This window comes from Cynocephalus volans, chromosome 17 (genome assembly GCF_027409185.1).
Source record: "Cynocephalus volans isolate mCynVol1 chromosome 17, mCynVol1.pri, whole genome shotgun sequence".
NCBI classification, from domain to species: Eukaryota; Metazoa; Chordata; class Mammalia; order Dermoptera; family Cynocephalidae; genus Cynocephalus; species Cynocephalus volans.
Window position 1 is genome coordinate 38,740,714 of NC_084476.1, and position 19,361 is coordinate 38,760,074.

At 44.4% G+C, this 19,361-nt stretch overlaps 1 protein-coding gene and 1 pseudogene across 1 annotated transcript in view; both read right to left on the bottom strand.

Moving 5' to 3' along the window:
* Positions 1–13,546: 13,546 nt before the first annotated feature.
* On the bottom strand, positions 13,547–13,674 carry LOC134366317 (small nucleolar RNA SNORA70; annotated as a pseudogene).
* An 858-nt stretch (positions 13,675–14,532) lies between these two features.
* LOC134365581 (stimulated by retinoic acid gene 6 protein-like) overlaps positions 14,533–19,361 on the bottom strand; it is a 35,133-nt gene continuing 30,304 nt past the window's right edge. The window contains exons 12-17 of the mRNA XM_063081682.1: positions 19,292–19,340; positions 18,730–18,847; positions 17,564–17,683; positions 16,181–16,344; positions 15,304–15,450; positions 14,533–14,681 (exon numbers count right to left, since the gene is read on the bottom strand). Of these exons, the coding sequence (XP_062937752.1) occupies positions 14,533–14,681; positions 15,304–15,450; positions 16,181–16,344; positions 17,564–17,683; positions 18,730–18,847; positions 19,292–19,340 (747 nt within the window). The remainder of the gene's footprint in view (positions 14,682–15,303; positions 15,451–16,180; positions 16,345–17,563; positions 17,684–18,729; positions 18,848–19,291; positions 19,341–19,361) is intronic.

Genomic DNA, 19,361 nt, shown 5'->3' on the forward strand with positions numbered 1-19,361 from the left:
CTTGTGGCAACCCTCCTCTCCTGAGATCATCGCAGCCACCCCTGTTAAGCGGGGGCATCATGCCTAGCATGCTGATGGCTGACCAGAGGCTCCTCTGAGCTGCTGAGGCAGCAGTGCTGCCTGACTGCAAACCTGCATAAGACTCAGCTGCTCCCTTAGGCGCTGTCCATGGTGGGTGGAGAGTGAAGTCAGGCCCCTCTTAGTTGGGCTAACCCTCCTGCCTAAGGCCTCGGTGACTTCCTTGCCTGTCATCAGAGAGGGTCGGGCTAGAAGGTCCCTGAGCCTTTCCTCTCTTGACCTCTCCCTGGAGCCCTGAGCCTGACCCAGGTCCAAGTCCTGTTTTGTGTGCGTGCCCTGCCACCTTGCGGGCCCTGGTGGTAGTGCAACATGAGAGTCATAAGGTGGAGAGGCAGTAATGGATGAGGGCGCCTTTCTGATGGGTTTTGGCTGTCTTCCAGGAGAATCTGATCAACTTCCGGGAAAGGAGTAGGGTGAGCAGCAGTGGCATTCATCTAGGGGGAGGAGGGAGGTGTGAAAATCAGAGACCCCGTCCCCTCCCCACGCAAGACACTCCCTGACTCCATCCCCTGCATCTTAGACTTGTTGAAAGGGTTTGATACACTGAGAAAGGGGAGAACCATCCCACTGGAGGTTGAGGGGCTGTTTGAACACAGCTCTAAGAACAAGGAGGGGCCTGGAAAGGATTGGAGGGGAGGAGGGGGGCTCTTAAGAGCAAAGACCCAGAGACTGGCCCCTGCCCCACCCAGCTCCCACAGCCCCCTCCAGCTTCCCCCACCCAGGCCCTGTCAGCATCTTGCTCTTCCCTCTGGTACCAGGAGTACAAAGTAATCAGGAGGTTCCAGCTGCTCTAGGTGGCTGCAGATAATTACTACCTGGAGCCTGAGGAGCAATTTGGGGCCTGGTTCTGGGCCATGGAGTGGCTCAGAGAGAATGAGAGGTGAGGCCAGGGCAGACGCTGGGTGAAGGCAGGGGTGGACTCTCCCTGGTGGCCAGCTGCAGAGAGCCTGAGGCCACAACTCCTTGGACAGAGTCATACTGTATTTTGTGGTGACAGTTGGGGTACCTGGACTCCAGGTACTGGGAGGAGACCTGCAGTGTGGCTCCTGGTAACCTCACAGCTGTCGCTCTGTCCTATAGCAACAACCTGTCCTGCCAGCTGGAGCCACTGTCTAGGTCAGCCAGTAACACCCTCTTGTAAGGCCAAGAAGAAAAGGTCATCATTAAGCTCACGCACTAGTGAGTTCCCCGGGGACTCACTTTCCTCCTCTGTGAATGGGGTGGTGCTAAATGATCGCTCACATGGCAGGAACAAATGGGGTACTGGTGATTGATCAAGAACTCAGCACAGTGCCTGGAGCACAGTGAAGAAGGCGGTGTGAACGTGGTCTGTGACTCTGGGGAAAGCCCCCAGCGTAATCCTGCCCTCCCATCCAGTGGAGCCCTGTGGCAGTGGCAAGACAAACTCATGAGGCCAGCTCAGCTGCAGCCCCTGCCTCAGCAGCAGGGCATGGCTGGGGCATGGGGAGCAGTGGTCCAGCTCCTCCAGCTCTGATGAGAAGGACATGGTGAGCCTTTTTCTGGGGTCCCCTGAAGCCCAGGAGAAGAGGGGATGACCCTGTCCCATCTCCCTGGCAGCTCTTCCCCAGCCTCTGCTTACCCTTTGAAGACAGACAGTATTTATTTTTTGAAAATAATAAATTCAATAGGGTCAAATATTATGTTAAATCCTGTTTCCAGTACAGCCTGGGAGTTATGGTTTTGTTCTTTCATTTCCTATGTTAATTTAAATGAGATACAGACTCTCACATTCCTCAATGAAATAAGAAATCCTGCAGGGGCATCAGAGTGTTGTCTGCAGGAGGAGACGGGAGAAGTGCCAGATGCCCAAATGAAGGAGACACCCACGTCCACCTTTCATAGCACATGTTTATTTCACTATCATTAATCTGGGCACGTAGCAGAGACAGCCCCTCAGGACTTCCAGGATTTAGAGGTTAAAGGTACTTTCATAGAGCATAGCTGTAACCTCAGAAATCTGTGTGTTTTTTAAAATGACACTTTGAAAGACAATTTCCTGACCCAAGACAGTGGCTGCCTTTCTACAGCTTTGGAAGAAGAGGGAACATGTTTTGCTTTGCTTGCTGAGGTTTCTTTTGATCAGCTATTAGGCTTGTAGTTTTCATGTTCAAGCTCTCGAATTGCATCAGAACTAAGTGGTGGGGGAGGGGAAGGGAATGTAGAAAGATCAAAATGTGTCATATGGAAAGGACGAGGCCGGAGGAAGAATATTTGCAAATGGAGTAAGGGCAGGCAGGACACTGCATCATCTGTCCACCTCTAAGGGCCCCGTGATTGATCCTTTACATTAAATTAAAATCCCGGGATCCTTTTCTCTGACCTCAGAATTCCTTTCCTGCTGGTTTCTTATCTAGGAGGAAAGATTTGTGATGCAGCTTTTGAGGCTACAGCTGGGCCTCATTCCATAAACATTACTGTTACCTACGAAGTCGGGTTTTCAGCATCCCTGCAATTCCTTGGACAATTCTTTTTAAGACAGAAATTCCCTAGAAGGCCCTCAGCCTCTCTGTCAGGTGCATCCTGGTCAGTCCTCCCTGGCTGGGGCCTGATGAACCCCAGGGGAGCTCTGGTTTGCCCAGATAAGGGTACTGCTTCCTCATCAGTGACAGACCCCCAAACTTTCCTTTGCTGGCTGAGGTGAAGTCTGAGGTCCTGTGGTCCTGAGGCCATTTACACACTCAGTTGTGCTATTACCAATTTGTCCTAAGAGCAAGCTGGGCCAGAGCCCTTAGAGCTTGCAGCCCACCAGGATGGCCGTGTTCTCTGTCCACAGTCCTGTGATTTGGTTGTCATGGGGGGTAAACTTTCAATGAAGAGAGTTGAATGGTGAGAAATACAAGGGTGCAGGGAACTGGGGAATGCCGTCAAGATGATGATCTGTGGGCATGCATGGACACAGCCCTACCAACTAAAATACTAAATGCTTCCAGTCAGGGTAGAAAAGATAGCTCACCCTGAGTGCCCTCCTCATGGCCAAGAAAGAAAGGCTTAACACCTGACATTTTGAACGTCAACCACTGGAAACACTCTGTAAAAGACAAAAACCAGATTTATTGTTTCACAATGCTGAGGTACCTCCCTGCTTTCTGGTGGCTGCAAGCATCACCCAGACACACAGCAGGGCTCTGCTCTGCCAGGGAGGCCTTTTTGGTGCAGCCGGGGGCTGAGAACAAACCCTGGCCCTGTTGATGTGGCACTGCCATTGAGGAGTGTGATTTGTTAAATGAAAGACAGGTATGGCTGCACCTTTTCCAACAAGAAAGAGAAGTGCCAGGTCCCAAGGCTAGTTGCCAGCCAGGAGGAAGGCACCAGTGTCCAAGAGGTTTCTCCTGCAGGGGTGTGAGGCTCCTGAGAGCCAACCTAGCTGTAGCAACATTTAATAAGTTTCGTGCCTACCAATAGACACAGAAAGGGATACGTTGCTGCGTCTTTGGGCTCACTGGCTAAGAGTGCAGTGACAGTCACCACATTTATAAGTATGGGCCAGTGTCAATCAGTTACCTTTCAAAAACTGTGATATAAACTTAAATATTACCTAAATATACATATATATTTAATGCACCCAAACATATTCATAATAAGGAAAAATAAGGAAGAAGTATTCTTAACAATTACAGTCTATGTGCTTGCAATGGGCCATATGGTCATAGCTGGAATTCATAACTATCTTCTTCCACTACCCATTCCGTATTCCCTTTGCACTCAGCCATCACCCCAACCATATTCTCACGTAACTTAACTGTGCCACCAGGGCCTGTTTGTGCCTGTCCTCATCCACACCACATCCATGCGATGATGGAGTGCTGCTGTGCACACCCAACCTCATGACTTGGTGGGCAGCCCAAGTCACTTAGTAACTTGGTGGCCCATGGTTGTTTAGTGTCTACTAAGGCCGGCAGCAAGGCAAAAGCTGTTTTTCAAAAGGAGAATAGTTATCTGCAAAGGACAGCAGGGCTTGGCTTCAAAATCCAATAGAAGTCACCTACAGGGGCTTGTAGTGGCACCAAACATCTCCAAATGCTGCTGACACTTCAGGCACCATTGGGTCTACTGGATCATATGGCCCAAGTGGCAGAACAGTTTGCACAGCAGCCTGGACCTTGTGCAGAGCCTTCTTCTGACCTGGACCCCACTCAAAACTAGCAGTTTTTTGGATCACTTGGTAAATGAGCTGGAGTAAGACACCCAAATCAGGAATATGTTGCCTCCAAAATCCAAATAGGCCCACCTGGCGTTGTGCCCCTTTGTAGTTGGGGGAGGAGTCAGATGTAACCTTTATCCTTCACCTCAGAAGTGACATCTCAGCATACCCCCACCACTGGATTCAGGAATTTGGCTGACGTAGGAGGGGCCTTAATTGTCATCAGATTTATTTCCCATCTTCCAACATGCAAATGTCTTACAAAAGACTACCGTAGTCCCTACATTTTGCTCAGTGAATCTAATAGGCATAATGTCTTAGATATAGTACAACAGTGCTATGCCTTGTGGAAGCAAAAGGCGATCAAGTTCCCTGTGGACTAAATAATGACATGGGGCAGGAGAGCTGATATACCCCTGAGGTAGTGTACTGCTGGCCTTTCCAGCTGAAAACAAACTGCTTCTGGTGGCCTTTTCTAGCAGGTATTGATAAAAAAGCATTTTCCAGATCAACAGCTACATAGGTTCCAGGGCACAGATTAATTTGGTCAAGTATGAAAATACATCTGGAACAGCAGCTGCCATTGGAGTCACCTCCTGCTTAAGTTTATGATAATCTACCATCATTCTCCAAGATCCATCTGTTTTCTGCACAAGCCAAAAGACAAGTTGAATGGAGATGTGGTGGGATTTACCAACCCTGCATCCTTCGAGTCCTTAATGGTGATGCTAATCTCTGCAATCCTGCTCAAAATGCAGCATTGCTTTTGGTTTACTATTTCCCTAAGTAGAGCCTATTCTATTGGCTTCTACTTGGCTTTTTTACAATAATAGCCCACACTCTACAAGTCACAGAGCCATTGTGGGGATTGTGCCAGTTGCTGAGTATGTCTGAGTATGGGGAAAAAACTGCTGGATGTTTTCAGGCACCCACTGGACCTACTAAGAGACAGACCTGAGCTAAACTCCACTGATCACCTGAGCTCCATAGTCCTCTACTGTGATTGGTGGACCATAGTGATGTTTTTGGTCTCCTGAGTTTGTGTCAATTCAGAGCTACTGTCCAATAATCCCTGAAAATCTGATTATTTCTTTTCTCCAGTGTACAGTCACTCTGGTGAAAGGCTATAGGTTCCTTTGGAGAATCCTGGGGGAAAGATTAACAGTGTACATTTTGGCGGGCAGTGTAGCTAAGTCCTTCCTCAAGGGGACTCAGCCTCCCTTTCATTCAAGGTGCTGTGCGTCTGTAAACTGGCTCAGGTTGGGATTGATTAAAGGACCAGGACTCTCTATTTTGATGATTCAAGTTAGGCTTCTTTTCACTTGACCTAGAACTATTCCACATATACAGATCAAGTCGAAATTAATAGACTACCTCTATTTCTCCTCTAGACACAACATGATCAACTAGCTGACACCATAGACCTCTGTACATCAGACAACTGGTTATTGCTTTAACTCCACTATCCATTATGGTAACCACATCCACCTAGTCTTTGGAAATTAAGTGCTATAACTTGGTCCTTGCCATCCCGGGATCCAATTATTCCCATTGCATATAATCATATGTATCCAGTTCAGTGACAGCTGTTCTCATAGTAATTTCTGACCTACAGAGAAGAGCAACCACAGAGTTATTTAAAGATTCAGGGGCTCCCCTCATAATATTTTTTCTCACAGTTGTGATGTGTCTTCTGAACCCTTAGTGGGGTGGGAGTGTGGAGAGGCATTCATCCATGATGAATCTAATGTTCCAATCTCACTAAGTCTATGGGTACATTTTTTTACAGTATACCAAGGCAGTTCATCTTCATTTAGCATAGGCCACCTTTGGTCCATGTTTCAGCCAATCAACTGAACCAACTGTTAGAGCCCTTTTTAACTCTTTGAGGTACAACATTGAATAGAGAATCTCTTCTCATTAGACCCAGAACAATAAATACAATTCAATCCAACTTTAGGTTACTTCCACCATTATTTCACACCCCAATATCATTTCCCACACCGTTTCCTTAGATTTCCGTCTGTATAAATTGGGAACAACATGCAGTTATTTCGGAAAGTAACACACTTTCTCACAGTCCCCACTTCATAACTCATCATTTGATGCCTGCCAGTACTTGAGTCTACTAATAAGTCTAGAAGCAAAGAGGGCTGGTGGGTGTGGTGCGGAGTAGAATCTGCACTGTCTTGCAAGGCAACTACCTCAGGTTCCTCAGGCAAAGTGGAGTTAAGCTACTCAGATAGGGGTAGGACGACTTCTTTAACTGGCAAAACAGACCCCCACAGAATTTTGGAGTTTAATGCCTTCAGCGTTATCAGGAACTGCCCATATGTCCCCATGCCAATTTTCAGGACACCATTCCTTCCCAATCAATGCCCTCACTTTAATCTCTGCAAGGTTGGGAATTTAACCTGTGTTGTAATTCAGACATTTGCAGGGTAAGACTCTGGGTTGGGTTTTCAGATATCTCAGTTCTGCAGCTACAGGAAATAAGGATTTATTTAAGGGAAGATGTAGACCTTTTAGGTCAATTATGTGGTGTTTGAGCCGGGAATTTGAAGCACTGAGCTCATGTTTTTCTTTCCTCACTTAATCTAGTGCAATTAGGAGCAAGAAGCTGATGTCTTTGCATTTGTTAGATGATCAAAAATGATCTAAAACATCAAATATGAGGGTACTTCAAAAAGTTTGTGAAAAGATCATATTATCTTTTAATTCTATTTTTCCACTAACTTTCTGAAGTGCCCTCATTCGTAGTCAACTAGAACCTTGCCTTTTATAAGTATTTGGTTAGGAATGTCCAATTCTGATATTTTCTATATTTGTATTGCCATACTATGCCATGGACTGCCAGTGCTCTCTTCAACACTGGAAATAGAGTCATTAGTGACTTTAAATCTACTCAGTTGAAAGAACCAATTCCAGAAACCACAGAACCATTGCAGAAAACCTATCCTTAACATTCTGTCCCTCTAGAACCATCCACGGTACCAAAATCTTTATCAGTCTGAATTCTCCAGAGAAAAAGAACATATGTGTTTATAATACGAACATATATACATATGCTTCTTGACTTACAATGGGATTCCATCCCAATAAACCCATAGTAAGTTGAAAATATAATAAGTTGAAAATGCATTTAATGTACCTTGTCTTGCACTGGAAATCTATAAAGGTAGGTCAACAGACTAGAAACGTAGCAGGAATTTGTTCTGTCATCTTGAGGCAGAATTTCCTTTTCCCCAAGAAACCTCAGCTCTTGCTCTTAGGGCTTTCAGCTGTGTGACTGAGACCCACCCACATTTTCGAGGGTTATATCCTCCAAAGTCAACTGATTGTAGATGTATTTGATTTAATAACTGGGTACTAAAGCCTTGCCAAATTGACACAAGACAAACCATCACAAGTTGTAAGAGTTCTTTATACATTCTGAACATTAGACCGTTATTGTCTTTTCACCTCTTGATTATGTCCTTTGATGAACGAAAGTTTTTTAATGATTATGAAATCCAATTTGCCTATTGTTTCTTTTGTTGCTTGTGCTTTGGATGTTTATATCTAAGAATCAATTACTGAATCAAAGATCATGAGATTTTCCTCTTTGTTTTCTTCTAGAAGTTTTAGACTTTAAGCTCTTAGATTTAAGTCTTCGCTCCATTTTGAGTTAATTTTTGTATATGGTGTGAGGAAAAGATCCAACTTTATTCTTTTGCATGTGGATAACCAGTTTTCTTAGCACAATTTGTTGAAGACACTGTTTTTACCCCCATTGAATAGTCTTGGCACCCTTGTCAAGAATCATTTGATGATAGATGTATGGTTTATTTCTGGACTCTCAATCTATTCCACTGGTCTATAGGACTGTCTATGCCAGTACAGCTGATTGCTATAGCTTTGTAGTGACTTTTGAAATCAAGAAGTATGTGAACTCTAACTTTGTTCTCCTTTCTCAAGATTTGTTTGGCAATTTGGGATCTCTTGCAATTATGTATAAATTTTAGGATCAGCTTTTCCATTTCTGTAACACAGGCCATTGGGATTTTACAAGGATTGCATTGAGTCAGTAGATTTAGGGATTATTGTCATCTTATCAATATCAAGTCTTCCAATCCATGAACATGGGGGTTTTATTTAGGTCTTCAGAACATTACTTTCTGAAATGTTTTGTAGGTTACAGAGTACAAGTCTAACACCTTCTTGATTAAATATATTCTTAAGTGTTTTATTCTGTTTGATGCTCTATCAAATGGAATTGTTTTTGTGATTTCCTTCTGACATTGCTCATTACTATAGAATTCTAGCAATTGTTCATTGCTATGCTATACAGAATGTCAATTGAGTTTTGAGTATTGATCTTGTATCCCACAACTTTGTCGAATCATTTAACTCAACAGTTTTGTTTTGTTTTTGTTTCTTAATTCAAGAATTTCTACATATAAAATTACACTATTTGCAAATAGACATTGTTTTTGCCTCTTCCCATTTCAATTTGAATGCCTTTTCTTTGTTTTGCTTGCCTGACTGCTGTGGTCAGAACTTTCAGTTCAATGTTGCATAGAAGTGGTAAAAGCAGTCGTTCTTTCTCTTTTCTTTTCTTTTCTTTTTTTTTGGCACCTGGCTGGTACAGGGACTTTGGTGTTATCAGCACAGTGATCTAAACAACTGAGCTAACCGGCTAGCCCTGAAAGCTGTCATTCTCGTCAGTCCTTGTTCATAGGAAGAAAGCTTTCACTCTTTCCATACTGAGTGTAAAACAGTCTGTGAGTTTTTCATAAATGCTCCTTAACAATTGAGGAAGTTCCCTTCTATTATAGTTGATGGAGTGCTTTAAAATGGAAAGGTGTTGGATTTTTGCCAATGACTTTTTCTGCATCATTTGAAATGATGTTATTTTTATCTTTGTCCTATTAGTGTGTTTTATTACCTTGATTAATTTTCATGTGTTGAACTAAGTGTGAATTATTGGGGAAAATCTCACTTGATGACAATGCTTAATCCTTTCGATATGTTTCTGAATTCAGTGAGCTAGCATATTCTTGAGGATTTTTTGCATCTGTATTCATGAGATACTTTTCTGTAGTTTTCTTCATGTGTTTTGGTTTGCTTTGTTATCAGGGTGATGCTGGCCTCATAGAATGAATTAGGAAGTGTTTCTTCCCCTTTTTTATTTTTATTTTTGGAGAGTTTGAGAGGAATTGGTTTAAATTTTCTTTAATTACTTGATAAAATTCATCCATGGAGCCATATAGTCCTGGGCTCTTCATTTTGGGGAGATTTTTCATTACTAATTTAATTTCTTTACTTCTTATAGGTCTACTCAGAGTTTTTATTTCACCTGAGTCAGCTTTGATAGTTTGTGTGCTCCTAGTAATGTGACCATTTATTCTTGGTTATCCAATTTGTACAACTCTTCATAGGATACTCTTATTAATCCTTTTTATTTCTGTACAGTTGGTAGTAATATCAAACTTTCATATCTGATTTTAAAATCTTGGTCTACAGACTTTTTTCATAGTGAATCTAATTTAAAGTTTGTGAATTTGGTTGCTCTTTTCACAGAACCTACTTTTGGTTTGGTTGATTTGATCTATTGCTTTCCTGTTCTCTGTTTTGTTTATCTCCTTCTTTATTACTTCCTTCTTTTTACTAGCTTGGGTTTTTATTTCCTCTTCTTTTTCTAGTCCTCAAGGTATACAGTTAGTTTGTTGTGTTGAAATTTTTCTTCTTTTTAATGTAGGCTTTTACAGCTACAAATTTTTCTTGCACTGTTTTTCTACATCCAATAAGTTTGGTATGTTGTATCTTCATTTGATTTAAGATATTTTCTAATATGCTTCATGTTTTTTTCTTTGACCCATTGGGTTTTTAAGGATTCATTTTTAAAAATTTTCACATGCTTTTTAGTTTTCCAGTTTTTCTTCTGTTGTGATTACTAGTTTCACTCCATTGTGGCCAGAAAAGATACTTTGTATGATTTCAATCTTTTAATATTTATTAAGACTTTTGGTGGACCTAACATATGGTTAATCTTAAAAAATGTTCCACATGCACTTGAGAAGAATGCATATGCTTCTGTTGCTGTGTAGAGTGTTTTGTGCATATTTGTAGGACTAATTGGTTCATGGTGTTGTTGAAGTCCTCTATTCTCTTATTGATCTGTCTGGTTGTTATTGAAATCTCTTTTATTATAGAACTGTCTATTTCTCCCTTCAGTTCTGTCAATTTTGCTTTGTATGCTTTAGGGTCTGATACTAGATATATATGTTTATAATTGTTATATATTCCTGATGGATTATACATTTTATCAATATATAATATCCTTCTTTCTTTATCTCCTATAAACTTTTTTCTTGAAATCTCTTTGACCTGGTAATATTAAGCTGCTCCAGCTCTCTATTGGTTACTACGTACATGGAATATCTCATTTCATCATTTTGCTTCCAACATTTTTTGTCTATCTAGAGTGAGTCTTTGTAGACAGCATACAGATGATTATGTCTTTTATCTTTTCTGCCAACCCCTGCCTTTTAACTGGAGGGTTTTAATACATTTGCATTTAAAGTAATTCCTAAGAAGGAAGGACACACTTCTGTTCTTTACCCAGTTGTTTTTGCATGTCTCATTCTTCAATTCATCCATTATAGCCTTTTTGTTTTTAGTTGATTTTTTGTAGTATACTATTTTGATTCTCTTCATTTTCCTTTTCAGTATATTTTTTAGTTATTTTCTTAGTTGTTACCTTGGGGATTAAAATTAACATGTAAAATGTATGACAACCTAGTTTGACTGATACCAACTTAATTTCAATCACGTACAAATATTTTGCTGCCATACATTTCTGTTCCTTTCCCTTCATATAGTTATTGTTAAAGAATACATCTTTATACATCATGCACTCATTAACATAGATTTATAATGATTGATTTATGCTCTTGTCTTTTTTAATTATAAAGGAAATAAAGGCATTATAAACCAAACATAGAATAATACTGAGTTTTATATTTATCTATGTAGTTACCTTTATTAGTGATCTTTATTTCTTCACATGGCTTTGGGATACTACATAGTTTCACCTCAGACTAAAGGACTCACTTTAACATTTCTTAGATGGCAAGTCTACTAGTAACAAACTCCCTTGATTTTTGTTTATCTGGGGATATCTCAGTTTCCTCTTCTCTTGAAGGATAAAATTTTCCAGATACAATATAAATTTCTTGATTGATGGTTTGTTTTGTTTTGTTGTTGTTGTTTAGCAGTTTAAATATATCATCTCACTGCCTTCTGTCCTCCATGGTTTCTGATAAGGTATCAACTGCTAATCTCATCAGGAATCACTTGCTTGTGATAGGTCTCTTTTCTTTTGCAGATTTCTAGATTCTCTTTTCATCTTTGATGTTCAACAAATTAACTATTATGTGTTTCCATGTGGATCTCATTGAGTTTATTATCTCAGAGTTTTTTAAGCTTCCTGGATGTGTAGACACATGTCTTTCATCTAATTTGGAAAGTTTACAGCCATTATTTCTTCATATATTTCTGCCCATTTTTCTCCCTCTTTCCTTACTGAGGCTTCTATGATATGTATGCTGGTTTCTTTGATAGTGTTCTGTAAGTCCCTCAGGTCATGCTCATGCTTGTGACCTGGAAGGCTACACAGTGTCTTCAGACACACTTAATGTCTTGTCTGAGCCTGCATGAGGATGGCATGGGAGTGGAATGCAATATAACAGGTATTCCTGGAGGTCTACTACCTAAGATCATCAGTGGGTTCTTTGAAACATTGTGCATCTCTTATGTCTACCTTATCAGGATCCCTGGAAAGCAGTGAGGCCTAGTTGCCCTAAAATGAAGTTTCTTCATGTTGAGTGTCTTCATCTAGCATTATCTCCAAAATCCCAGAATACAGAACTTCGCAGCTGGAAGGCACAACTTGCCTTTCCCCCAACACGTGTAAGATATGCCATATGTCACATCCTTCAGATTCCAGCTCACATGTCACTTCTTCTGGGAAGTCTTCACCAGCTTTACACAGGCATAATTAGTAGCTTCCTCCTCCATGTCCCCATAGATCTTCGTACAAACCCATGCTACTATACTCAGTGAGTTGGATCACAGAGACTTGTTGACATGGTAGCCTCCTCCATTTCACTGTGGGATTCCCATTGGTATTAATTCAAACAATGATGCCAGGACTGATTTTGGTAAGTGAATTCATTGCCAAAGATTCATTTACCTTGGCTTCATTCTTTTATTCATTCTACAATCCAACTATGTTGCTGGTGTGTGCTTGGTGATTGTGAGCAAAACCCGAGAAGGCCTCTTTCTTCATGGAACCGATATCTTAGTGAGGGGTGAACAGATATTAATTAGATCATCAAAGTGGTATATGATAATAACAATAACTGGTATTTATTGAGAGTTTAGGATCTGCCAGGCACTAGCTTAAGAGTGTTTGTAGGTATTAATTTATTTTTTCCTCAAAAAAATTTTGGGTCTTAGGGAGTTTTACCTTCTTTTTATAGATAATGAAAGTGAAAGGAGAAAGGCAAAGTAATGTGACTGATGTCACACAGCTACAAAACAGTGGTGTGGGGATACCAACATTCTGAGTTCTAATATTCTCAGTTTCTAAAAGCAAAATGAAATAGCTTACTTGTAGAGATTAAGCTAAAAGAGACCACTCTGGCAAACACATCTAGCAATAAGACTGGGTTTACATTAGGTGCTTAATAATGACAACCAAATTACAATTGCTCTGGGACTCATGAAGTGAATGGGGATTCACTTTTGCCCTGTTGGTGTGGTCCTCATGATAAATTGCACAGGCTTCATAAAGGACTTTGTGGGTTTTTTTGTTTTTGTTTTTCCTTAGGTGGACAGGAATTAGGATTTATTAGCAGGTATGAGTAAGGATGGAGCAGCACAGCAGAAGCCTTCACAAGTGCAGGGCTCGCCACTGGCCACAGTTGGAGATGTATTTAACCCCATAATCATTCAGGATGAGCCACTTAGCCATCATGCCTTCAAATTCATCTGCATTAAACTTGGTAAAGCCCCACTTCTTTGAGATGTGCATCTTCTGGTGGCCGGGGAACTTGAACTTAGCCCTGCATAGGACCCCAATCATATGCTCCTTGTTCTGTGCTTGGTGTGGATGGACATGATGACTTGGCCAGTATGAACCCTGGCTACTATGCCCCCTGGCCACTGTGCCCTGGGGCTCTCCAAAAGTACCCCACATACCAGTCTGGAGCCTAGACTGGAGAAAGCACTAGGTCAGAGACATGAACATCCATTGGAAAGGGCTGTTTCCAAGGTCCCTTAAAGCAACCCATACAAACAACAGGCTGTGTACACTATTAAGGAGGCTGCTGTTTGCAGCCATTGCACACCAGGTCATAAGGGACTTTAAACAGACAGATTTTTTACAGGTCTTAGGCCATCAGAGACCTTACGCTTGAGCATAAAAAATTGGAATAAGCACTGAGCTCTGCATGAGGATAAATGCCCATGTCTCTCAGTTGGCATTTGGGCCTCCTTGGAATGGGCCTAACCTGTCCCCGGCACCCTCCACCATCATGGGCCACATGGCTCACCCTCCTCAAATGTGCTTGGGACCTACTCACACAACTCTGCTCTTGTTGTCCCCCACCTAGAATGCCTGCCCTGTCTCTGCCTTTCCCAGGCAGTTCCACCCTTGTCAGAAAACCTGTGTATATTCTTTGTGACCAAGGCCCAGGTCAGCTCTGATCCATTCCTTGTCCCAGTGGCCATGGGAGAAAGAGCTCTTGTATGACTGCTCATCCTACCAGATTGCCGTCCAGGATCATGGATTTAAGCCTGTACAGAAGGAAGCCATAAGGACCCTGTCAGACTGAAGGCCACACTCTGCTCTGGGGAAAAATAGTATCTGGTTAAACTCTCCTAATGTAGCCATTTTAGCACCTTCAGTGACATAATGTTCTGCCTTATAAGTAAAGTAAGTGCTTCTTAACAGGTAACTCCCCAAGGCTGCCTATCCACAATGGATAGTGGAAGTCGTTAACAGGCAAAGTTTGTTCAACAGACTTTTCTTTAGTTTGTGATCTTTTGCCAAGGATTGAAATAGTCCTGAGACTTCATCCCTCAGCCCAGATGGCCGTCCATCAGTGGCCAGTGCTGTTTGCCCTCTGTGTGGACAGTGCCTGTGCCATCCCATCTCATTGCAAGGGAGAGCTTCTGGTGGACTGAGCCTTCTCTTAGGGGCAGATGGCCTGGCCTGGCCTTGAAGCAGGTACTGGAGGCCGGTGTCAGCTCTCTGAGCACGTCAGCAGAATCTGGGTAAACTCCCAGGAGCTAGGCCCCAATTTCGATTTTCTGAGCGGGATGAGTCTGGGGTTGTTGCTCAGGGTCTGCAGCAAGAGCCACCTCGTCTTGGACCTAGCTGAGACGCGGGGACCTAGGATAGAATCAGAGTACATAGACTGGGTGGGGGTGGAGGGTAGGGATGGGTACCTCTGCCGTTCTCAAAGGCTTTTGAAAGAACTGCCTGGAATGTGTGCGGTGTGGCAAAAAGAGCTGGACTGGGGCTTCGGGGGACATGAGGGAGGTTGGAGGGATGTGAGTTGCCCCCCAGACGTGGGTATCTGTGGTGCTGGGGACAGCAATGAACAAAGTCCAAGCTCTATGGAGGCAGGATAGCCTCAGAGAGCTTGTGAGGAGCAACAGGGCAGAATAATCAAAACTGAGCCCCATCTTGGAGGGCATCTGGCATGCAGCCTGGGAGTGGGCTGGGGGTCTCAAACAAATGGAATAGGGAGGCCTCCACTAGTGGAACTAGAGTTTATTTCCAGGAAGAATGGAGGAGGCCAGTTAGCAGGAAAAGGACACAAGGCCTGAGTGGTCCAACGACCAGGCCCACTGGGAGCTAAGCCTCATGAGGTCTCTGGTTGAAAGGCACCCAGGGCATGGAGTGTGGAGAAAAGGGGACAGGAAGGGTGGAACCTGGGGCATCTCAGGGATCCTAGGGAGACTCTGGGTATTTATTTGAACACAGTGTAAGTTCAAGCAGGAGACTTTACCTCCTGATTGATTTAGGCACCAGTATTTGCTGGCCTGCTGCAGCCTCCTCTCACGGTGGACTGAGATCAGGATGTGACAGAAGCTGACAAGCACGGGGTTGGTGTGATAATGGTCCACATAGAGCATGCCGATCCACGCGCCGAACCCTGAAATCCAGAGGCAGGTCAGGCCAGGCAGCACCTCCCGCCATGGCCCAGTTTGTGCTTTTTATGATACGACTGCAGTGTTGGTTTGCTCCCCAGCAGTGCCTGCATCTTTGCTGAGAATCTAGAAAATGAGGTATAAAGATCTGGAAGGATTCTTAGAGACATGTTCTAATCCATTGGCTTTATGGAGAAATTGAAGCTCCAAGGGGCTAGGAGCAGCCACTGCCAATCCTGAGAAGGCATCAGTGCATGTACTGAATGGATGAATGAATGAATGAATGAATGATTGTGGGCTGGAAATAGAACAAAAACTACTTCCGCTTTCTCAGAAATGGCTTTGATTTGGGAGTATTTCAATTGAACAGAACATTTTCTTAACTAAGTTTCCAATTAACAACACTAATAATTCCGAGATGTGTTCTTTCTCAAAATTTTCAGAGCTGTGCATAAATTAACTTCTAACTGTTTGGATAGACTTTGACTACCTCTGACTACCCCTCTATCACACCTCAAAGGTCTGCCAAATGGTCAGGAATTTAACAGCCTTGAACTCCCTCCTGACCAATGGGCTGTATGTGTTTCTTCTGCTCAGCTTTGCAGCCTCCATGGGAAGATAAGGTCTGAGCCTAAGGGAAGGCTGTGAACTCCAGGCCTCGGATACCTGATAGCTGCTGGAAGAACACAGCTGGCCCTCCCCAGAGGGGGTGGCCAGCAGGAGCTGGTCACTTACCCATGTCAGCTCCCTCATAGCCACTCTGCATGATGGTCCTGTCGATGCGTGCAATCAGCCACGTGCCCAGGATGCAGCTAATGAGCAGCCTGGAGAGGCAGGCGCCCAGGCCCAGCAGCACGTTGTAGAAGAACAGAAAGTAGTTGAAGTTGTGGAACGCTTTCCTGTAGACACAAGGTGGCAGAAGCACACCCTTCAGTAGGGCAAGGTAACTAGGCAGGCGCGCTGTGGAGCCCCCCAGGCCTGGGGTCAAATCCCACAACTCCCATCTCCTGGCTCTGTGACCTTGTGCCCCCACCTCACAGCGCTGGTGTGAGTACTGGCTCAGGTGCACAGAGCAGGACGAACGTTAGCGGCGACTGTGACTGTTTCATGTGCTCCTTAGGCTTTTAGGTTTCCTGTATTTAAGAAATCTCATGGGGTGACAGCAGGTTCAGTGGTTACAGCAGAGGGTGGGGCTTCCCCACTGTCTGTTGCAACAAGAACCTGCCCCCAGCCGAGGCCGTCCCAAATTCCTCCACAGGAAACTTCCCAAATGACTGCCTGATCATGTTGTTTCCTCTTGCCTCTGGCATGAAGCCCAAACTTTGCATCCTGAGTTTCAGGGCACCTCCAAGAAGGGATTTCTGGTCTCTTCACTTTGTGTCCCTTTCCTGCCCCTCACTGTCCTGGGCCACTGCACAGCCACCATCTTGGATTCCTACTATCCTCCAACACTCCCTGTCCTTTGTGGCTTCCTGGCTTCATCCCTGCTGAGTGGCTGTTGGCCATGCCCTCTCCTCCTCTCTTCCTGTGGGAATCCTACCATCCTACCAACCTCAGCTCAAGTGTCTCATCTGCAGTGAAATTAACCCCCCTGCCTCTCCTCCTCCATTGCTCATGTTTCTCTTTCAATCCTTTTGCATGCTCTGGAGTCTGCTGGCCTTGCAGTCTATAGGTCTGTCTGCTCCAGTAGACCATGAGCTTCTTATAGGCAGGTGGTGATAGGATTTTCTCTCTACCCTTAGTGCCATGTTATTTCATCAACAAGTGAATGTCTTTGAATGAATGAATTAGAAAAGATTACAATTTGCTGGACATTATTGTCTAAATTCATATTTTAACGCATTTTGTCCTCACAACACTTCTTGGAGGTATGCAGAATTATATGTAAATGGGGAAACTGAGGTTCATAGTGTTCAGTAAGGTCACACAAGGTCATATGGCTCATAAGGAGTGGAGCCAGGGTTTGGGCCCAGGCAGTCTGGATCCAGAGCCCGCCTCTCACCCACTGCACCATGGTCTGTGGAGCCCATCTGGGAGCCTGCCAAGGCTAGAGGGGAAGGACCTAGAGACAGCTGATGCCGAAGCCCTACAACTCCCTCCTCCCTCCTCCCCCCTCACCTGTTGTTGAGAGCCAAGGGCTTCTGCTTGTCATCTGTGCCTAGCTTTGGCTGCAGGAAGAAGCTGGCAGCAATCCACACCTGCAGGATCATGAGCCCCACGATGATGGATAAGGTGAGGCTGAAACACAGGGTGGGGTCGTCCTGAGGTGGCCTCTTCCATGCCCTTCTCTGATGCCCAGTGGTAGAGGTGAGAGACACGCTGACTGCCCGGCAGAACAGTAGCATGAGCTCTGTGACTCATGGTTACAAAGGATTCCTACGCCCATTGTGTAAATGAGAAAACTGAGGCTCACAAAGGGGAGGGGACTTTCCCAAGGCCACAAGATCAAGTCTTATTCATTATCCAGGCTTTTATTGATGTTCTTTTACCAGGGGTGGCATCTAGGTGAATGGTTTAATAGGTTGAGAATCCAAGAAAGAAATGGGGTTTTTGGAAGTGCCTGAGATGGCCACAAGATAGGACAGGCTCTACCCCAGACTCACAGGTGGCTCTAGGCAAGTATGGAACCAAGGAGCTCAGAGCACCTCATGCTGTGTTGACATCCCCTGAGTGGCAGTGTGTGGTAGTGGTTAAAAGGATGCTGTGGTTTCAGATTGGTCAGCTCTGTCTTCCCTCTCTGTAGACAAAATGCTCAGTCACTCTGTGTCCCTGTTTCCTGATGTGCAAAATGGAGGGTAACGTAAGCCTCAAACTCATAGGGCTGTTATGAGAAAAGATGCACAGTAAGTGCTCGATGATGCCAGTGTTCACGTTGTCTTCCAGTTCTGTAAACTGAGGCACAGAAAAGGGAAGTAACTTACCCCAAGTCACACAGCAGATCCGAAAGCTTAGCCAGGATTCCCCGCCTCCTCCATCATACTGTTCTGCCTTTCCTTTTGCCTTCCTAAGCCTCAATTTTTTTCCAGCTGGAAAGTGGACATACATGTCACACACACACACACATGCACACAACCCTGAGGACCTCATGTGACAGTGGGAGAGGAAACCTTTTGTAAGTTGTATGGTTCTTCTGCCTGTGAGTTGCTATGGGCCTGGGTCAGAGCCAAGACCATGGGTCCAGGGGCTGGTGAGAGGCCAGCAGGGAAAGGCTGTTTTGAGAGCAGTGGGGAGGGCACTCCAGCCCCCAGGTCATGGCCATGGCAGGATGCCCGCCCAGCACTTACATGCTAATGCCCAGACCTTGGAGCATCTTCAAGCCCTGGTTGTGGAGGATGGGCAGGACCAGGCTGTACATGATGGCCATGCCACACAGGCTCTGCATCACGTGGATGATGAGGTAGCCTGGGGGCCGAGGGAGCTGGGGTCACTCAAAGTCCTTTATGATCCATCCCCATGTCCCTCCCTGCAGCCTGCCCTCCACCCTCCTCCCCCCAGAGCCCTGGCACATGTGCTACGTTGTTTCTTCTGTCTGGCACGGCCTCCCTTTTCCGCTTGCTCACCTCCTACTCACCCACCAGGTGCAGTTGCAATTTCAACTCCCCTAGAAAGCATCTGAGCCCTACACTGGGGGTAGTCACTTCCTCCTCTAGGTCATCACGCCCTTAGCATGTGTGCACCGTGGATGACTATGACCTACAGAGTATGTGTTTCTCCCTCCATCCTGAAGGTTTCTCAATGGCAAAAGCTGGAGCTGCTTCCCACTCATCTCTCTCCTCCTGGAGCCAGGACTCCACAGCTGACTAGGGAATGTATGCTGGACTGAATGGGTCACACGATGGCACTTACCCCACAGGATATAGGCTATTTGCCAGCCAGAGTACCTTGCAATGGCCGCCTGAGATTCAAAAGGAAAGAG